This window comes from Neopsephotus bourkii, unplaced genomic scaffold (assembly GCF_033783945.1).
Source record: "Neopsephotus bourkii isolate Nb327-2 ecotype Australia unplaced genomic scaffold, CSIRO-AGI_Nbou_v1 NB_1574, whole genome shotgun sequence".
Lineage (NCBI taxonomy): Eukaryota > Metazoa > Chordata > Aves > Psittaciformes > Psittacidae > Neopsephotus > Neopsephotus bourkii.
Window position 1 is genome coordinate 2,666,805 of NW_026902050.1, and position 20,456 is coordinate 2,687,260.

A 20,456-nucleotide genomic window follows, 5' to 3' on the forward strand; every position below is an offset into this window, starting at 1 on the left:
CAGGGACGGCAGAATGCCACCACCCTTTTTAAATGCAGTAATTGTTGACAAACCAGATGCAATCAAAGAAATATTGAATACTAGGTAATTTCACTCTAATATGATGCTTGGAATGATCATCAGTGAACATGATTAGACATGAACAACAGGCTTAAACCACAACACAAGTTTTGCTAGGGACAGAAGGAAAAAGGTTTTGTTTTCTTTGTTAGAACCAGCTTTGACTTTTAGGTTTATAGACTGATTCAGAACAACCTGAAGCCGAGGAATGACTTGGCTGACTTCAACAGTATTGAGTCAGAGTTTTGGGTATAAACAGAATAAGGTCTACAGCTATGAGAAGGATGTAGAGCAACCTCTCACTTTGCTATCCTGTGGATGGAGTAAGAACAAACCTCAACAGGAGGCTGGCAAACAAATAAAACGGACAGGTAGGCTTCTAAGGAGTGTCCTTGTTCTTGCCATTATATGACAACCTGAATTTAGATTAACAGCCATTTGTTATAGCTAAACCAAGCAAACACTGGTGAAAAGTACTGCTTAGGAAAAAAAAACACATTATAAAATACATTCCTTGCACTGAAGTTTCATGTATGCAAACACAAGAAAACATCACAGGTTTCCAAACTGTGTTACATGTACCAGTAACATTAATTTGCATAGTAAATGCAGATACAAAGAGACCTGGAAAAATGAAGATCTAGCCTGCTCTCTTTTCCTTCATGCAAATTTTGCTAAAATATCCTAAAGCTTTCTCCTTCATGTATACACAGCTCAGCACAGCAGCATGAGCTGCCCACTACTACAACATGACAGAAAATAACTCAGAAGTGCACAGGCCAAGGCTGGTGTGGTGCTGGGAGGCGCTGCTGCTGCCACCATGACAATACAATGTAATGCTCATTGCAAAACCATCAGATAGACAAACCAAGTTTGGGAATGTCCAGGATATTAGAAGACTATACTTGGATTTTTTCCAATTATTTAGGGAGAAAAAACTACTCATTCACTCCTGCTGATTGTTTGGGGGGTGGCCTATTATTTTTTTAATAGCTAAATAACACTGTAAACAGAAGTCCAAACCAAATCCATGGTATTCTTGCAAGTGATGTGAGCAAGACTTAAGCTGAGAGAGAGAGAACATGCAAAAAGGAGATGAGGGGGGTGGGAGGAAGAGAGCAGTCTTGTGCAGATGTGGTTTTGTGATGTAACTTCTCCGGGTATTGTAGCAGTTGACCTTGGAGACTTCCTTCATTATGAGAAATATCCTCCAATTGTAGAAACATAGGCTTACCATTATTGTGCACTTCACCTCTGATGACTAAACAAGCATAAATATCACCCTGTGAGTTTCCTCCACAGAAGGAGATGGCTGCTCAACTGAAAACTCCCTTTATTGTGTTATGCAAAAAAAATTAAACCATTCCTCCTGCAAAACACCACCCAATACCATCCCCCACCATCCCAGCCACCACATACATATGGCTGCTGGAAAGTAGACCTGAAATATGTTCTAATTATAATCTGTATAATTGTTTTCTAAACACTTGATCTGAAACAAAATTTCACAAAATCAAAAAATTTCTATATTTATTATTCATTACCAAGCACATGGTGCATTGCATGGGCATTGCAGTTTGCAGTTGCTACCAAACCTCCTCTCACTCCCAACAATAAAATAGTTCAGAGCACTCTTCTGTATAAGCGTATAGATTACAAAAGTCTTGAGCAAGCTTGTTTACTTCTTATGCCTGTTTGCTTCATAAGTCCTAGTTTTACTGCTCAAAGTGAGCAGCAGTGGATTTCTGGAATGCATTTGGGTACGTCAAGTTTTAAATGATTAACTGACCTGCACACGAGCGGTAGCCAAACATGAGCTTCTCATCAACCCCAGGAACAGCAGGGCCCAAACTGCACCTTGTGACATGCTCCAGCACCATGAGATGGCAGAGTTTACACTAGCATGAACAAAACCAGAACTGGGTTTTGAGTTTTTTATACAAGAACCACAGTGTTTGCACTTAGAGAGGTAAGATAATAATCTAGGTTGTGAATGCTCCATCCCTGGCAGTGTTCAAGGCCAGGCTGGACAAGGCCTTGGGTGATATGGTTTAGAGCGAGGTGTCCCTGCCCATGGCAGGGGGGTTGGAACTTGATGATCTTAAGGTCCTTTCTAACCCTAACTATTCTATGATTCTACTCACAGGTGCTTCCTCACAGGAAACTCCACTATTTCTCTCTCTCACAGGACTATTCCTGTAGCTCTGATGCCTGTCTTGGACAGAGAACACTTATTAGAAGGCAGTCCATCAACCAGTGTTACTGGAAACAATACAAGTCTAATTCTAGGCTAAAGCCTAACTTTAGATTGTAGGTCTAGTCTTCAGCTCTGGCCAAGAAGAAAGTACTGCATTATGGCTCAAAAAGGAGAAGACAATCAAAAGGGCAGTGAAGAAATTTTGACGGCACTCTAAGGTCCAGCAGCAATTTTGAAAGACTTTCATATCCTTTCCTGGCAAAAGGAGGCTAGTTTATAAACAATTACAGCACCTGGCTTGTATCCCCAAATCAGCAATTCTGCAGGATAAAGTCTGTCAGCAAAATAGTGGGGCTGGACACTGAGCTTTCATGCCAGGGAAGCAGCTAAAATTAGATGCCTTGTCCAATTTACTGAGGCATCTAATATTAAGGCTTATTTCACTTGGGGTCCATGAATCCAGGAGCTCCTCCATAAAACAAAAAACCCCACCTCAACAGTCATCATTATTTGGTTCTTCTGTTGCAACAGGGGGACAGAAACCTTCTTCCACAAGATAAAAATGTTAGAAAGAGACTAGTGTTTCCTGATGCCAAACAATGGGAAATCTCACAAGTAGAAGAGCTCTCTACATTCAAGATCTGAAAAGCTGAGTATTCTCCGGCTTTCCGTATCTGATCCTCAGCCAGCATGACAGGAGTAACAAAAATTACTTTCTCAAGCTCAGCTGCATATTGGAAACTCTTGCTATATTTTTGGACAAGTACTAAGTTTACCTACTGTAAAGAGAAGCAATTTATCAAAGTTACCACAACTTGTATAGTTACTAATACTTGGGGGGGGGGGGGAAATATCCCAAACCCACAGAATTTTAGCAAGAAATAGAAAACTATCAAGTATCGCATTTCTCCTACAAAAGCAAATTACTTCAACCACAACCACATCTAGCACCTCCGCCCTAAGCCAGCTTTCCAAAGTGATTCATCATAATCAACAGAAGAAATTGTGTTGCAGCAGCAAAGAAAAGTGCCATACAAAAATGAAGATTTTGGACTTCACTGATGTTTCAATGCCCATGTTAATCCTGGAAACACCCATATTCCTCTATTAAACAGGAAATCAAGTAGGACAGGGGGAAGGATATTTGCAAAATAAATACGGAAGTGGTCAGACCAACCCAGACTTGCTGCATCAGAGGCAGCATACTGTCAAGTGCAAGGTCACACAGACAGATCTCAGTTTCCCTGACTGGACACGGGGCATGCTGCTGTGTTGAACTTCTTGCATGTGTATGCTGTAAGACTCCCATGATCCAAGGCTGCCAAAGAACCCTCTTTCCTTAGCTCTCCGGCACATGAGCAGGACAGTCTGGCTGCTAGTCCCTCCATGGAATTGAGTTTTATAGCTCATCTCTCCCAAATCCCCAGAATTAATCTTGCTAATCACCTATAAACTGAACCTTGCTTTTTTTTTTTCTTGTCTATTTTAGCACCTAAAGAGGATCTCATTCCTTATAACCAGACAAAGGATTAAACATTTGCAAAAAGTGTTTCTGCTGTCAGTGTTTTCTGAGCAAATATAAGCAATCTCCTGATTTAAAGATGTCAGAAAGATGTAAAGAAAGATGTCACTCTACTGAAAAACACATGTTTCTTCCCACTAGTTTCTTCTAATGCTCCAAATGGTCAATCTTTACTGCTTTATGCTGCCTTACAGTCATGCCTAGATGTGGATGGCTAAAAGACACAACAGCGATCAAGAGACACAGCTTAAACACACACATGGCAAATACCTTCTAGTTACCTTAAAAACAATCTACAGAAAAAAAAAACAAACCCAAAAAAACCCCAACCCCAAACCAACAAAAAACCCCACAAACACTATCCTCCCCCCCCAAAAAAAACAAAACAAAACACACCCAAAAACCCCAACCCAAACCAAAAAGCCTTGAAGCAAATAATTTTTGACATTATAAAACCTGGTCAGATGTGAATCAAGGGGCCTTTACTAATAGCACTGCTATTTGGACACTCTACACTACAACTTCTACCAGAGAGTTTCTCATTATAACTTTTCTTGCAAAACTCCTGGTCCCACCCACCACTGCAAAAAGGTTAATGTCAGGGAAGTACCTCTTGAGGAAGCACTGGCGGGGTGTGGTAACTGCATGACATGTGTAGATGAGACATGGCCTAGGAAATAATAGCACAGGCTGCACAGATTCATTTGGAAAGCCTGGGCAACACAATGCATGTTGTATTGACACAGATTATGAATTCACACTTGTATTTCCTCAAAAGCTATTCTCATTTGTTCTTCACTTACTGCTTAGTAAGTTACTGCTCACAGAGGCAAATACTAGCTCAGACAACTGCTGGGAATATGATGAATACACAGCTAAAGTAAGGGAAGCCTATTTGACAGCTATTCAGACAGGAACACCCATGACTTCCCTTTAATCAAATAGAGAAACACCCATCCATGCTACCATGCATTTCTCGATGTCCAAGTGATGCACTGCTCATGTTTTCCAGCCACTTTCCACAAAAACAGTATGATGTAGCTATAATTACCCTCAGGCATATCATCTCATGCGTGCATGCCAATCACCAAACTCTGCCTGGACAGTTTTGAAAAGAAACTGCTCCCCTGAAGTCCTTGATGTCTATGGTCTCCTATCCACAGTCAGAGGAAAGTTTCCAATTAACTTCATTAATTACACGACAGCTCCTCAGATGAACCAATGAGCTGCTTCTGAGGAGGAGAAACCACCTGCTGCCATGAGACATATCGCTGAACATAAATGCAATCACTTTTTATACAGCTATAACACACATGCAGATGCTCGCTTGCTATCTCAGAGATAATCTCAGAAAGAAAACTGACCTGAACTGCAGAACAAGTCAGCTTGAAGTGAGTGCTCACACTTTTATGCAACACCACACACTGACACATACAGAGAAGAAAACTCATTAGTAGTAATGCTGACCTAAGGAGGAGTACGCAACGATGCAACAAAAGCAGTTCTGACACTTCACCAACCAGCTTGGAGATTCAAAAGCTTATAATCAGGGCAGAGCTACCACTAAATGACTGTACAGAAATACCTCTCTCAAAAGAGGAACCCATAAACCTTACTTAAGAATAATTACTACTGACCCTAGACTTGCAATGCTACTGTAACATCACAATCAAATAAACCACTTCAAAAAACTGTTTTCTGGTGACATATAAAAAACATGATGTAGCCTGCATTCATTACTTCTTACAACAATGTTATGATAAAAAGTAGGACACAAAACAAATTCTATTTCTGCCGCAGCCTGTGGGTGAAGCCTTGGCCATGCAAAATGGCCGATAAGAGTTTGTTTCCCTTGGACTGCAGCATTTACACAGGTTTGAATTCTGTATTTCTAGTCTATCCCTAAAATTGTGACATTCTTGCAAAAGTTAAACAAGCACGAAGCATTATCATCACTGTACTATAAGTATACCCTGTTCTATACTGTATGTAATGGCTGTATGGATTCAGAAATATGGATTAGCTTAGCACATATATCTCTGCATAGCACAGCATGAAGAACACACTGTCTTCAAGCTAGAAGTGAGCTCCTTTTGCGACTCCCCTCTCCTGCAGCAATATGAATAAAACAGACATTCAGTAACACATCAAATTCTGACATTCAATTCCATTTCAGAGAACACATAACAAAGCAATCACAATTGTCTTTGGGTTTTGTGGTGCAAAAGTCAATCATTTAGCACTTTTGTGTTTCTCATATGGTGATCCTGTGTGTAGTTTTCTACTTATCTCTAATCAAGCAAAAAAGATTACCTGTATCATACTATATGTATTCAAACTATAGACTCAAAAAAGGAAAGAAAAAAGAAAACAATTTTATTGCCCATTTTGTTTCATTGGCATATGCTTGATGCACTCTTCATGCAGTCTTGTCTCTGGAATTAGCCATTAGTAAATTCATGTCAGCTAAATTAAGAATATTCTTGCTGATTGATCCTACAACTACTGCTTGGCTAGGAACAGTCTCTGTATTGACTCCATGGCAATAAAGTGTGAAATTTAGTGTTTAAAATTATCATGTCTTTCATGTTATCATGACTGATATAGCAGCATGCTGTACTGCTTATAAGTATTTCAGCATCAGTACAAATTGAATCATATAGATCACAATCAGAAGAGCAAATTAGACATGACCACAGACTCTCGAAAGGTGATTTCCTAAACTGCACTCCCACCCTTCATCATTTAAATTGGAACTCTGAAGTTCATTTAACAACACACACTCAGCACACTGAATATTTCTTTAAATGGCTGTCAAAGATACAGCCAACTATTTCAAGGTCATGTTCCGTCACCATCAATACCTCAAAAATGCTATACAAGTGTAACACATGTTTTTAATAGCAGGAATGATCATTAAAAAAAGAAAGAAAAATAATCAAAGCTACAGTTAAAGAATACATCTGACTGCAAAAGATCCCCTTTAATCTGAGCAACATTTGATGGAGAAAAGCAGAAGAAAATCATGATTATGTTTTAATATTTTAGCCTTTTTATTTTTTTTTTAAGGAAACATACTGAAATAATACAACTGAGACTGCATTCTGTGTAAATACACAAAATACCTGTCTGCCATATAGTGCCCCTACTGCACGTAGTACTTTGCTGCTGCTGCTGCTTTCACAAGGTCCTAATCCACATCTGCAGTGCCATTCTAATGAATTACAATTTGGTTTGGAGGGTGGGGAGAGGTTAAATTTCTGAATTATGAGTTTTATATTCCTTTGAACGATAATTACAGCTAAAAGTATTCATGCCACTAGTGCACCTAAATATGGAAGTTAATGCTGCAGAATTACACACATGTTCATTCCAGAGTAGTATTCCATTGCACAGCCACCTCCTCAGGTGTCAGATCCTGCCCACAGGACTTTTTGTAAGTACTTGGAAGGCAGAGAACCCCAAGATTTCCACCAACTCCCTCTAGTGATAATCAGGCTATGACCAAACAGGCTCTGTTGTGTCCACTCAAGCGCTACTGGCTCCAGAAAACTGTCTCTCAAGTCTTCTACACCTTCAGGTTACAGATGCCACCAGCCTTCTGCATAAAATAGCAACGTTCACCAACACCCACTGATGGCACAGGAGTCACGCACGATGCACGCTGCAGTAACAGGAACTGAACTAAAGCATCACACACACAGTCAAATCCTGAAGGTTTCAGTAGGACTGGATTAGGTTCAGGTGACACTTTCTTGCAGAGGAAACTGCAGCCACGTCAGGAATAGTGCTTGCCTGTCAGGCAGAACACCTTGGGGTTTTTTGTGTTACTCTCCATCAACCCCCAAGATTTTGATCAATTACACTCTATCCCAAATTGAAGACTACCTAACTAAAGACATAGGGCTTACTAATTGAGCATTGCTCAGGGGCATACAAAAGGCTGACAGAACATTCAGACATGTCCTGTGGAACCATTACAAAGTCTTTACACAGCTCTTCATATGCAGACTTTGTATGTGGGTTGCTGATTAATCCAGCCTATGATTAAGCCACGATGAATATAAAAAGACTATCAGAACAGGAATGCCATCTCATAGTAAATTTATTTCAGATTATGCACTAAGCAAGCAAATTACTCCTTTATTAACAGGCCTGAGAACAGCAGACAAATACAGCAGAACAGCACCACCCACCACTTCTCTACTACGTACCTATAATGCTGAGAACTGCTATTTACATGGTCCTCACAGTCACTTCTGTTACTGTGTCTGTGCTACAACTGGGAACTCCACACCTAACCGCTTACTTTTCAAGCATTAAATTGAGATCGTACCTCTTCTGGAAGTGTTCAAATAAAGCCAGATGGCAGCTAAGGCTTGCTGAGGATTAGAATCATAGAACAGTTAGGGTTGGAAAGGACCTTAAGATCATCCAGTTCCAACCGCCCTGCCATGGGCAGGGACACCTCACACTAAACCATGTCACCCAAGGCTCTGTCCAACCTGGCCTTGAACACTGTCAGGGAAGAAGCATTCACAGCTCCCTTGGGCAACCCATTCCAGTGCCTCACCACCCTCACAGTAAACTCCAACATGTTTGGTAGTACCTTTAAAAAGATTAAACAAAGTTCTGCAATGAGGTAGAGTGTATGTGATGCAACAAATCTCACAAAACATCTTCTGATACTTCATAGGAAAACTGCTCTCTTGCACATAAGCTGCCTTGGTAGATATAATTTTGCATTCAGTTTCAGATGCCTGATTATTTTTCCTTGTAGATGTTTAATACAGACATCTTGATGCTAGGAAAGTCAAGGGTTTGTCAATAACAGGAAATAAAGGCTGAAGAAGCAAAAATTTGTTTGCATGTCCTATATTGCCCTATTCTTGAGCCTCTATGTTCTTATGAAAACACATCTCTAGACTCTACAGGAAAGGCAAGTGCTCATGTATAACACAACAAGAAGAAAAAGGGTGTTCCTGGAGCCCTTAAGAGTACCACAAAGGGAAGGAAACAGGAAGAGGATTACTGTAGTGAATAAAACAGATATACAAAAAGCAGACTAAGCCTAATCCAAGTATTCACCACATCTGCTTTGGCTATGCTTTTTCTAAACTGTTTGCAAGACTGTGTTAGCTCTCTTCCATCAGCAGGGACTACCAATACACATGCTAAACTAAAAAAGGTGTGTGACATTTAAGGAAAGCACAAAACCAGTGACAGAAGTGGTTATAGACTCCACCTGGCAGTCTAAGGAAAGAATACAGTTCTTCACCCAGCTCTGGCTCATCATCCTCTCACCCCTCTCACACTTTCTATTTGCCACTAACAACATTCCACAGCAGTAACCAAACAGAATAAAAACATGCACAGATCACTAAAAAGGGCCTTCCTCCTGAAATTCCCCTCTGGGAGAGCACGATTCTTACAGCTCTGGATGTGAAATTTGCTTTCACAGGTATTTTAAAACTTTTTTTGTAGTATTTGTCTATTACACTGATGAACATAAACAAAAACACTGTCCTTGTTTCAGCTGGGATAAAGTTAATTATCTTCCTTGTAGCTGGTAGAGTGTTGTGTTTGGGTTTAGGATGAGAATGATGTTGATAACACCTATGTTTTAGTTGTTGCTGATCTCTCTCTCTCTCTCTCTGCATTATGTTTACAAAGAGCAATAAGAAAAGTTATCACCATTGATTACACATGAGAGTTCTATACATACAGGTTACCAGGTACACAGTTGTCAGTGATGCAACCTTGCACTGCTAAAGGAGTCGCTTTCCCTAGTGAGGAGTCGCAGTATTTTAGAAGTCATGGAAGACATTTCTATCTTTCTTTGCCTTAAAGAAAAAAAGCTCAACTATAGCCACAGCACCCCAAGTGTAACCTCACCAACAGTGTATCTGAATAGGTCTGCTCAGACACAAGGCTGACCTGCTAAGGCTAGTGAAGATGTGTAACAATCTCACCTCCAGGACTTGGCCAAAACACACGTCAGTCAGTCCTTTCCTGGAAACTCACATCTGCTGTGCAGAATGAGAACACAGGCAGTTGAGGCTGGAATTCCAACCCTGTTCTCCTTGCATAAAGAAGTCTGTGTAAAAAAAAAGTGTGTTTCTTTAGTTAGAGATTAACAAGAACAGGAAATATTTATTAAAAAGAAAAAAATAACCTAAAAATTAACTAATCTGTCCAATCTGAGTCTCCACACATACTAGAATGTGTTATACTGGCAAATACTTTCTCACTTGCAGTATAAATCCTCAGCCATCTGGAACCAGTCCTGTGCTGAAGACCATGCAAGTGCACTTGATGGAAGACCAGGCATTGCCTAGAGAATCTGCCACAGCGAAGTAAACCGTCACTTCTGAAGGCAAGTCATTTTCAGAACTAGATTTCTGTCCTGGGTTTAGCAGTAGCAGTCATTTTTCTCCTTCTTGGTAGCTGGTGCAGTGCTGTGTTTTGACTTTCGGGCTGGGAACAAAGCTGATAAAAATGATGTTTTGGTTTGGCCAAGGACTTTGTGAGCCTCATGCTCTGCCAAGGAGGAGGGGAAGCCGGGAGGAAGCAGAGACAGGACACCTGACCCAAACTGACCAAAGAGGTATTCCACACCACAGCACATCATGCCCAGGGGGGAACTGGGAGTTACCCGGAAGGACAGGGGGTCTGTCGGGTCGGACTCGTTGGTCGGCGCGTGGTATTGTACTCCTTTCCCTTGCTATTTTCTCTTATCATTGTTGTCGTTGGTGGTAGCGGTGGTGATTTGTATTGTACATTAGTTGCTAGACTGTTCTTATCTCAGCCCGTGGGAGTTGCATTCTTTCGATTCTCCTCCCCATCCCTCTGGGAGTGGGGAAGGGGGGGGCAGCCCCTGGGTGGGGGGAACATGGGCCTCGATTGCTTCCAGCCTGGCACCACTCACTGGGAGTAAGTCCACAAGCTGTCTGGCTGGGGTTAAACCACGACAGTTCTTTTTGGCGCCCAACGTGGGGCACGAAGGGGTTGAGATAACGACAGATCTGACCGGATTAATAGTCACTCATCACAATGCTGATTTATTGGCTCTCAGAGTTGTTCCTCTTGATCTCACAGTTTCAGAATATTGTACCTTACTTCCATCTGGTATTTGCTGTATTAGTGTTTTTCAAGTGTGGGGCTTGGGCTAAAGTTTTTGTCTCATTGTACTTTATGGTAATGACTTGTAATACAATAGAATTATTGATCATGAAACTTATCTGGCTTATGTTCCCAGTATGGTCACCACCTTTATACTTTGGGAGGTATATAATAGAAGTGCTTAGCAATTACACATCTTTTTTCTCCTTCTCGGGTGGTCAACCTGTGAAGGAGACATTCTTTTACCCTCCCAGTCCTCCCCCCAGAGCATTTACAGCATCATTTGAGAGTTTTGAATGGCCTTTTAATGCTGTTGAGACTTGTTTGCTGATTGTGATGGGGATCACCATGTTGGCACGTATACAGAGTGTATTTTGCCCACAACTATTTCATCTGTTTTCAAAAGTTAAGCAGAGTCAGGTTTGGGTCTTGTCTGGGGTTAAACGACGAAGTAGGAGGACCAAGAGATTTTCTCTGAGGCTGGACAGCCATGAGTGGCAGGGTGTGTGGGACAGTATAGGCAAGTATCTCGGTCAGTGGGCCCCTCCAGTACTTTGGAATTTCACCACAGAACAACTGCAAAATCCAGAAGAATTAGTAAAACACTTAAATGAGGTGTGTGGTCATTCTGGCAATACTAGAGACGGACAAATCATGGCAATGTGCTGGGGCTTGGCCTATGCTTACAAGGCCATACCAAGATAGGAAGCTTTCTCCTCACATCTTTAACCCAGGCCCCAGGGAGGCAGCAGACTTCCCTAGGAAGTGGGTCCAGTCTGCATAATGGGCCTTCTGAGAGTCTCCTGTGGGTATTTTTCCTTATGAAGGCAGTTGCGCAGCATGGCGTAGGCTGGGCCGAAGGTAGTGGGTTATCTCAGTTGATTGTTCACAGTCAGTTACAGATTGATCTCCTCGTTCTCTCTTTCCCCCCTTAAAGTGGCTCAGATGGACTTAGACTGGCAGCATAAAAGTGAATTATTTTTGGCCCGGTGGGTCCATGACACTTCAGGCCATCAGGGCAGAGATGCAACATATAGATGGGCCCGTGATTGAGGGGTGGACTTAACAATGGACACTATTGCTCAGGTTATGCATGAGTGTGAAACATGTGCTGCAATTAAACAAGCCAAACGGTTAAAACCTCTTTGGTATGGAGGACGATGGCTGAAGTATAAATATGGGGAGGCCTGGCAGATTAACTATATCACACTGCCACCAACCTGCCAAGGTAAGCGCCATGTGCTTACCATGGTGGAAGCAACCACCGGATGGCTGGAAACATACGCTGTGCCCCATGCCACTGCCCGGAACACTATCCTGGGCCTTGAGAAACACATTTTGTGGTGACACGGCACCCCAGAGAGTTGAGTCAGACAATGGGACTCATTTCCGGAATAACCCTATAGACACTTGGGCCAAAGAGCATGGCATTGAGTGGGTATATCACATCCCCTACCATGCACCAGCCTCTGGGAAAATCGAAAGGTACAATAGGCTGTTAAAAACCACACTGAGAGCAATGGGTGGGGGAACTTTCAAGCACTGGGATACACACTTACCAAAGGCCACCTGGTTGGTTAACACCAGAGGATCTGCCAACAGGGCTGGCCCAGCCCAATCAGAACTTTTACATATTGTAGAGGAGGACAAAGTTCCTGTGGTGCATATGAAGAATTTGCTGGGGAAGACAGTCTGGGTTATTCCTGCTTCAAGTAAAGGCAAACCCACTCGTGGGATTGCTTTTGCTCAGGGACCTGGATACACTTGGTGGGTAATGCGGGATGATGGGGAAGTCATATACCTAAAGGGGATTTAATTTTAGGGGAAAGCAGCCAATGAACTTAATTGTATGTTGTTGCCTGCTGTGTAATACTTTAATAGCCCATTAACCAGATGTCTTCAGGCCACCAGCGACTAGCCCTGACTTCCCTTCAACCATCACCCCAACAGAGAATGAACTTTGACAGAACCAGACAAGTTCTACAGTAAGGGAACGATCAGCATCAGCAGGCAATGACCCAATACTGCACGCAGCCTCTCCTGTTCTGAAAGACTGTTACAAGAGATGGAGCCTGACATCATGGACCAGATGGACTCAGCAGCTTTATAGGGACTAGTCCATGCACTAAGATAGAAGTGCACTGAGATCAGGTGATGGTATATTGAAAATGTGGGATCTGAGCATGACATGAATGGTATGGAATAAGGGGTGGATAATGTCCTGGGTTTAGCAGCAGCAGTCATTTTTCTCCTTCTTGGTAGCTGGTGCAGTGCTGTGTTTTGACTTTCGGGCTGGGAACAAAGCTGATAAAAATGATGTTTTGGTTTGGCCAAGGACTTTGTGAGCCTCATGCTCTGCCAGGGAGGAGGGGAAGCCGGGAGGAAGCAGAGACAGGACACCTGACCCAAACTGACCAGAGTGGTATCCCATACCACAGCACGTCATGCCCAGGGAGGAACTGGGAGTTACCCAGAAGGACAGGGGGTCTGCTGGGTCATACTCGTTGTTCGGCGTGTGGTATTGTACTCTTTTCCCTTGCTATTATTTCTTATCATTGTTGCTAGTGGTGGTGATTTGTGTTGTACACTGGTTACTAGACTGTTCTTATCTCAGCCCGTGGGAGTTGCATTCTTTCGATTCTCCTCCCCATCCCTCTGGGAGCTTGCTTTATTAAAGCAAAGGGCTGGATTAGTCCAGACTCCACATACTGGTACAGAACTTGGAAAAAAAAAAAAAGTAGGAGAGCAATTCCAAATTGGTAGTACAAACCATAATCTGAAATAAATGTGGCACACCAAGTTTCAGATGGACGCTGTAAATGACAGATGTTATCATATGAAAGACAAAGTACTGGATGGAGCCAAAGTCCTCTTATAGCTACGTAATGCCTATATCAATAAGGCATTTCAACCTTAATAGTTGGTTAAGTTCAAACACAATCCTGCCAATAAATTAAAGTAAATACACGTATCTAAAGTACACAAAACCAGACTAACACAGCCTGGTACTTACACACATGGGAATTTTTACCTGTACATAAGTAACAGCTGTGCTTATAGGACTTTCTTCATTTTCCTTCAGTAAGGCTGGCATTGTACAAAACAAGAAGATGACTCCTAGCTACAAGATCTTGCTAAGCACAGGTCTTACTGAATTTGACTGAAGTGCAAATGCCATCAACTTCCAATATTTAATTTCTGCCCTGCAAACACACTAATGAAACAAAATCATTAAACAGAAAGAACCGTGCTGGCTGGTAGAGAAGCAGAGCCACGTGGAGTGTGTTTGGAAAGGTTTATTGCTGCTTCATTCACCTGTTCTGTGTTCACCTTCCACTTTCTGCTCCATACACGTAGATGCAGTTCCTGCCACACTGAACTCTCAGTTAGGGGCACAAATCTGGGGCCTGAACATGTGTCACAGCAAGCAGCAGAACTCTTAGGAGAGCTGCAGTCATCTTTGACTGAAGTTAGGCAGAGGGGAATAAAAGGACCTATGGGAAGGATACTCCTCAACTATTTACTGCTTCCGAATGACAGAAATTAGTACTGAAGAAGCCAGTTGTCATGAGGCACAGACACCTGCAGACATACAAAGACTTAATAACTTAATAACATAATGTCTGTATGGTTCTCCTGTCATGTGGACCAAGACTTACAGTTTCAGGTAAATTTTCCTCTTTTATTCCCTGACTGTCCAAGCAAAATTTTTAGCATTTTTCTTAGGCAAGAGGAAAATATCATGTAGTCATTGAGGAGTAACTTTTGAAATTGAACTTCTTAACCCAATTTTAAACAAAATGCTTTAAGACATCAGTACACCTCTTTCATTGCTATATTTTAAAACCTGCAAACTAATTGTTTCTAGTAAGTCTTTACTGGAAGTTATCAATTGTTATTTGCTCCTTTGCTGCTGCCTTTCATTTTTTAAGTAGTACAACAGCATAAATGGACTAAGATTATAAAAAACAAACTAGGTACCAGAGCTTTGTTGGGGTCAGCACACACTGGGAAAGCAGCAGTGCAGCCGAATTACATGGCCTCAGTCAGTCCACGTAGAGACTCAGCTGTATTGTGACCCACGACTGAAATCAGCAACAAAAGTACAACTGCATTAGATTTGCCACACATTTGAAAATATCCAGTACTGCTGCATAATAAAGAGCACTGTGTCCAGACATTATTCAAGTAACTTATTAAAATTACTATTTTAATCATATTGTTCACAGCACTGTAGTTAGCAATGAGGAATTCTGAAGTGGTGTAAGGTTGTTATTAAAGACCAGTTAAACCATAGAATGGTTAGTTGGAAAGGACCTTAAGATCATCAAGTTCCAACCCCCCCCTACAATGGGAGGGGACACCTCACACTAGACCATGTCACCCACAGCTCTGTCCAACCTGATCTTGAACACTGTCAGGGATAGAGAATTCCCAGCTTCCGTGGGCAACCTGTTCCAGTGCCTCACCAGCCTCACAATAAAAAATTTCTTCCTTACATCTAACCTCAACTTCCCCTTTGAGTTTAAACCCATTACCCCTTCTGAAGATTTTCTTTGAAGTTTATATTGTAGCCTGCAAAACACGGTATTTTCAGCATAAAATTGAAATAAAAACAATTTCATACTAAGAACCTCTCACAAATAAACCCCCATTTTATTTAGTAGTAGAAAACTACTGTAGAGTTTACTAGACCAGGCTCCAACAAAGACTTTCTTTGAACTGCAGATGGTTGCAGATTTCTACTTTACTTCACCGATTCATTCTTCTGGTTCTGAATCATACTTTCCGAATTGGCCAGACTTGAAAAACAAACACACGCCTCCCAGATATTTTGCTGGATGTAAAAGCCACACCTTAAACACTAGAATTCTCCAAAATGGTTTGGGTCAAACCTGTGATTCCCTCTCCACTTGGAGGTATTTCCCAAACATTCACATACCACAGGGAGAAAAAAAGATTCCCCAACCCCCCCCTTCTTTAAACAACAACAGAAAGATCATTATTAGAAATTTATATTGAAGCCAGCATAGAGCGAAACTATTTCTTCATAACACAAACACATGAACTTCTGACAGCAAGGTAGTGGCTTCCCCCACTTCTCCAAGAAACAAGCATAAGTTAGCAGTATTCTGCAGCAGCAGTCCAATCTGCTGTCCAATCCAGTGTGAGAAAGTGCTAATATTCTCATTATTGCTACATGGGAAGAAATCTTGAGCCTTCACAAAACAGACTTCAACTACAGATCAGTTACAGATAGGCGTTTTTCTTAATGCATTTGAAGGTTACTTGGTGCAATCACGGTCATACTGTAGCCTTTATTTTTGCCTAGTATTCTCCATAGCTGAAAAAGCTCAGAACCTGTCTGCAGCAGAGGTGTTCCAGTCAAAATGGTTTGTGAGAAACACAAAAATCATGAAAACCCCTCTTTTACCTTCAGCACAGGATCTGTAAACCGCCTGCAAAGAATAAAAGCCTAGACCGCAAGTCTACTTGCTCATAAGAGAATATCAGTAAACTAAGATGCTTTCTAAATCCTGCGAAATATGGATGCACGTAAACTTCTGCTTTATCAGACAACTGGTACCATAGTTCCATTGGCAAGGATACAGGTCCATGCAATACATGCTGCTTTGCTGCAGCCTTGTGTTTCTTGAACCCTCTAGTTACTCAAGGTTGCACGTAAGCCAAGGCAGTGGCACTCCCAGCAAGACCAGCCTACTGATAAGGAGTTCCATGCTGAGTAAGAGATGTGATTTAAAATGTCCTCAGGCTGAGGAAGGCTTGTGACTTTCCTCATTGGAAAGGCATTTTAATGATCTGCTCTCAAGAACTGAACACCCCAATTTCTATGGCTCTGCTCTAAAAGCAGTAATGCTTGTTCCACTTTTAAAAATGATTCTGCACATGGATTTGCCACAACCTCAAAAATTCCCTCTTTCTTTTGACAGGAACAAGGCACTACACACTCCTCCTCCTGGCCAACAATATCAGTCGGCTTACAGACACCTGCTATTGCAAAATCCATCCCTATGGGAGGAATTTCCTTTCCTCTGCTGCAAGGCAGCACTGGCTCCAGCGCAGCTATCCCAAAACCTGTTGGAAGTCAGTGCCAGTTCTGAGGCACCTTTGGAGGCCTAGCCATTGACCATGTCAAGACAGATCAAGCACTTCCCATTCCTCTTTCAGCATACGTCATCCTGGCAAGACACACTCTGGCTCTACAGAGCACATATACAAATGTATTCAATGTTTCAGATGCCACACACACCTACTGAGCATTAAAGCAAATACCTCCTTTAACACTGAGCTAAACCAAATTATCTTGTTAAGTCTATAAAAATCTTGTAAAGTTTTATGTCTACTTCCAAAGAAACTATGTATCTGGATGTTTTGGTTTCGGTATTACTCAGTACATGGATTTTCCTGCTTTGAAAATAGGAAATTCGCTAGCCCGACAGGTAGCCCATGAGTCCTAAGAGTCTGTCCTGTGTTGCTCAACTTGGACACAACTCACACTAATGTAACTTAAAGTTTCCTCAGGTAAAGGCTAGGGGCACGGGTGTGCACGCAGCCAGGTATTTCAAAACCGTCTCTGTGAGCCATGCTGTGGACTTCTGTTTCTTTCTAAAAATATTTCTCAACAGGCAATGGGTGTGCCACTCAATGAATGACTAATAACTTTTTCCTGTGAGCTCTGGATTACGAGGAATGCTTGCTCTTGGGAGTAAGAAGCATTATGGCATTGCAGGAGAGTGCGCCTAACAGGTGAGTGTGCAGAGTATGCTGACCTACTGGCTGAGACAAAGCAAGTAGTAACTTTTCCTATGGCAAGAATACAAACCTTCCTTTTTCTCATGCATTCTGCAACCCAAATATGATGTTATATAGCTTCAGTATAAAACAAAACTACACAAGTTTTCAGAAGCATGAGGAATGCTAGGAAGTATAATTAGGCAAAGCTGAAATATCTAATCAGCAAGAAATTAAAAAGGTAATTTTGCTTTTTTATGCATAATAGAGGTATATGTATACATATGATCATATCTATGCATTCTGAGTAGAAGCACGTCAGCTGAAAAAACCTGGGACCAAATCCTTTGTATCATATGCCCCGGAACATTATGCACAACTAAACATTGTATTGTCTTCTTTTGTTGGGGTGTTTCTGTTTGTGAGTTTGTTTTGGTTTTGTTTGCTTGTTTTCCATATTGTTATTACATTGTAACAATTGACAAGTACATGACAGAAACGCATGTTATCAGGGATCATGATTGGGACAGTTGAGTCAATAGAGATCACTTTTTTAAAAAGTCTTTGTCTCAAATCTCCCATACTTTTTACTTTTTACAGACTAACAACAGTTCTGAAGACATCTATCAGTACCCTATAAACAAAACTTCAGCGCACGTCCAGTGACTGCTTTCAGCATAACAAGGCTGAACAACCACATGAACCCCTCAGCTGAATTTTGTGGCCTCCACAATACAAAAGTCACTGCAGGTACGCCACGTCATCTGGCAAGTTACAGCTTCAAACAGAAAGTCATCACTTGAGCTTATCCTGAAGAGCTGTAGGCTTGCTAAATGAGCTGCTTGCAGCTTCTCCCTTAACTTTGAGGAAGGTGAAGGTGGCTTTTTACCATCAGCTGAAAACAGCAGTATTTTCAGAAGGAAACAATGTTCTTGTGTGAACAGCATAACATAGTGACTGCACAGGATCACCGAAGGAACACAGAGCCAGTCTAAGTACCAAGAAGATACCAACATAACTAACTGCAGAGGTAGTGGGGATGAGAGAAAGATTTCTTCATAAGGGCTATAAGTGTTTCTTGAAAAACATGCAACTACTTCAACTGCTGTTCATACTGAAAATTGGTTGCAGTTCCCATACTAAGCCCCAAAGATTTCAATTAGAGTACTGGGATATTCAGCACCTTGAAATTTAGGTCACTTACTCTGTTGCCCAAATAGAAATTATAGGTGGCTAGTTTTAGAAATCCAAGTTTGACAGCATTAAATAGTAGCCAGTTACAAAGAAGGAATGAAAGCATTTTATGAAGTGGAAGGTTTTATTAAAACACTGTAAAAATCAGTGACTTCCATTTAAAGACAGATAAATACCTAAGAAAATCATGACATTAAAATGCAGTAGTTTTGACAAAGTCAAAGTGCAAATCTGCATGGTTCTGAGCTTGTGAGCAGATGAAACAGGTTTGCAACCAGAGGAGATCTTAACCAGAGCTCCTTCTGCTCTTGAATTCTAGAGAAATGACAATTTTATCCCACACACATGCACATACAAAATGGCTTATACTCCAGTTAAAGAGTTTGGTAAGCCAGCAGAAACAGCAGAATACAAAGATGAAGCTAGCTATAAAGACCTCATTAAAGATCCTGTGAAGGGAGGGTGTCAAGACTTCTTGGTGGTGCCAGACGATGGGACAAGAAGCAACAGGCATAAACTGAAACACAGGAAGTTCCACCTGAACATGAAGAAGAACTTCTTTCCTGGGACAGTGACTGAGCACTGGAATAGGTTTGCCCAGAGAGGCTGGGGAGTCTCCTTCCCTGGAGATATTCAAGAGCCATCTGAACGCAATCCTGAGTGATGTGTTCTAGGTTACCCTGCCTGAGCAGGGGGTTGGACTAGGTAACACCTGATAGTCCCTCTCAGCCTTGAACATTCTGTTGATTGTATTAAGATAGGACTTCATGTAGGTGATCAGGCAGCTTTGAGTTATAGATAATTACGTTGCAAGAATATACAATACTTCTGCTCAAAAAGGCGAGGGTGTGACAGCAGCTGAAGCACTTGCACAAGGTCATATAGTAATGACAGTCAGAGGAGCTGAGAAGAAACCCCTGTGAGCTCAATGAGGCACAACCTGGTATGGTATTATGAGACATACTGGTGATGATCTAAAGAACCTACTTTGCTACAAACAACCTATAAGGTTTACTGAGGTCTTGAAATATATTCACCATTTAAAAAAAATTTTAATCCCTTCCCAACAAAGAGCAAGATAATGGGTTACATTTGAAAACAGTTATTCCCAGCTGCTTTAAATGATACAACGATTTGCTACTAACAAGTTAATAAACATACACCAGTAAAATCAATTCACATACATTGAATGTGAAAATATTAAAAGAAATCCTTAGTACAACATATTTAAGGCCATTCTCACTTCCTAAAATCACCTCCAGACTGCCAGTAGGCCAAAAGGAAAAACAGATACCTCAAAAAGCATTGTAACAAAAAGATAACTCTACAATAAGCAAACCAAGGGTGGAAACCCCACTGCAGATTTTTACCTATTTCCAAATCACTATCCTACTACTAACTCACATCTCATGCAAATTTTGTTAAACCCAATGCAGATACCTATTTTAACCATGAGCAACCCTGACTACAAGCTGAAGTATGACCCACCTGAACCATGGCTTGAGGCTGTCCCTTCCTAGGGAAGGGAACATCAGACAGCATTTTGGGGAAACATGCTTCCAGGGTAGCCAGCCACGCACTGCTATTCCTTTGGCAAGAACAAAGGAA

At 41.5% G+C, this 20,456-nt stretch overlaps 1 protein-coding gene across 5 annotated transcripts in view; it reads right to left on the reverse strand.

Moving 5' to 3' along the window:
* TM4SF1 (transmembrane 4 L six family member 1) overlaps positions 1–20,456 on the reverse strand; it is a 46,477-nt gene that overhangs the window by 5,823 nt on the left and 20,198 nt on the right. Inside the window, exons 2-3 of one of the 5 annotated variants that reach the window (XM_061371506.1) lie at positions 20,337–20,436; positions 2,205–2,271 (exon numbers count right to left, since the gene is read on the reverse strand). The exons of 3 other annotated variants lie outside the window; for them this stretch is intronic. In XM_061371506.1, the coding sequence (XP_061227490.1) occupies positions 2,205–2,271; positions 20,337–20,380 (111 nt within the window). In that variant the 5' untranslated portion in view covers positions 20,381–20,436. The remainder of the gene's footprint in view (positions 1–2,204; positions 2,272–20,336; positions 20,437–20,456) is intronic. One more of the 5 variants, XM_061371507.1, reaches the window with a different exon arrangement.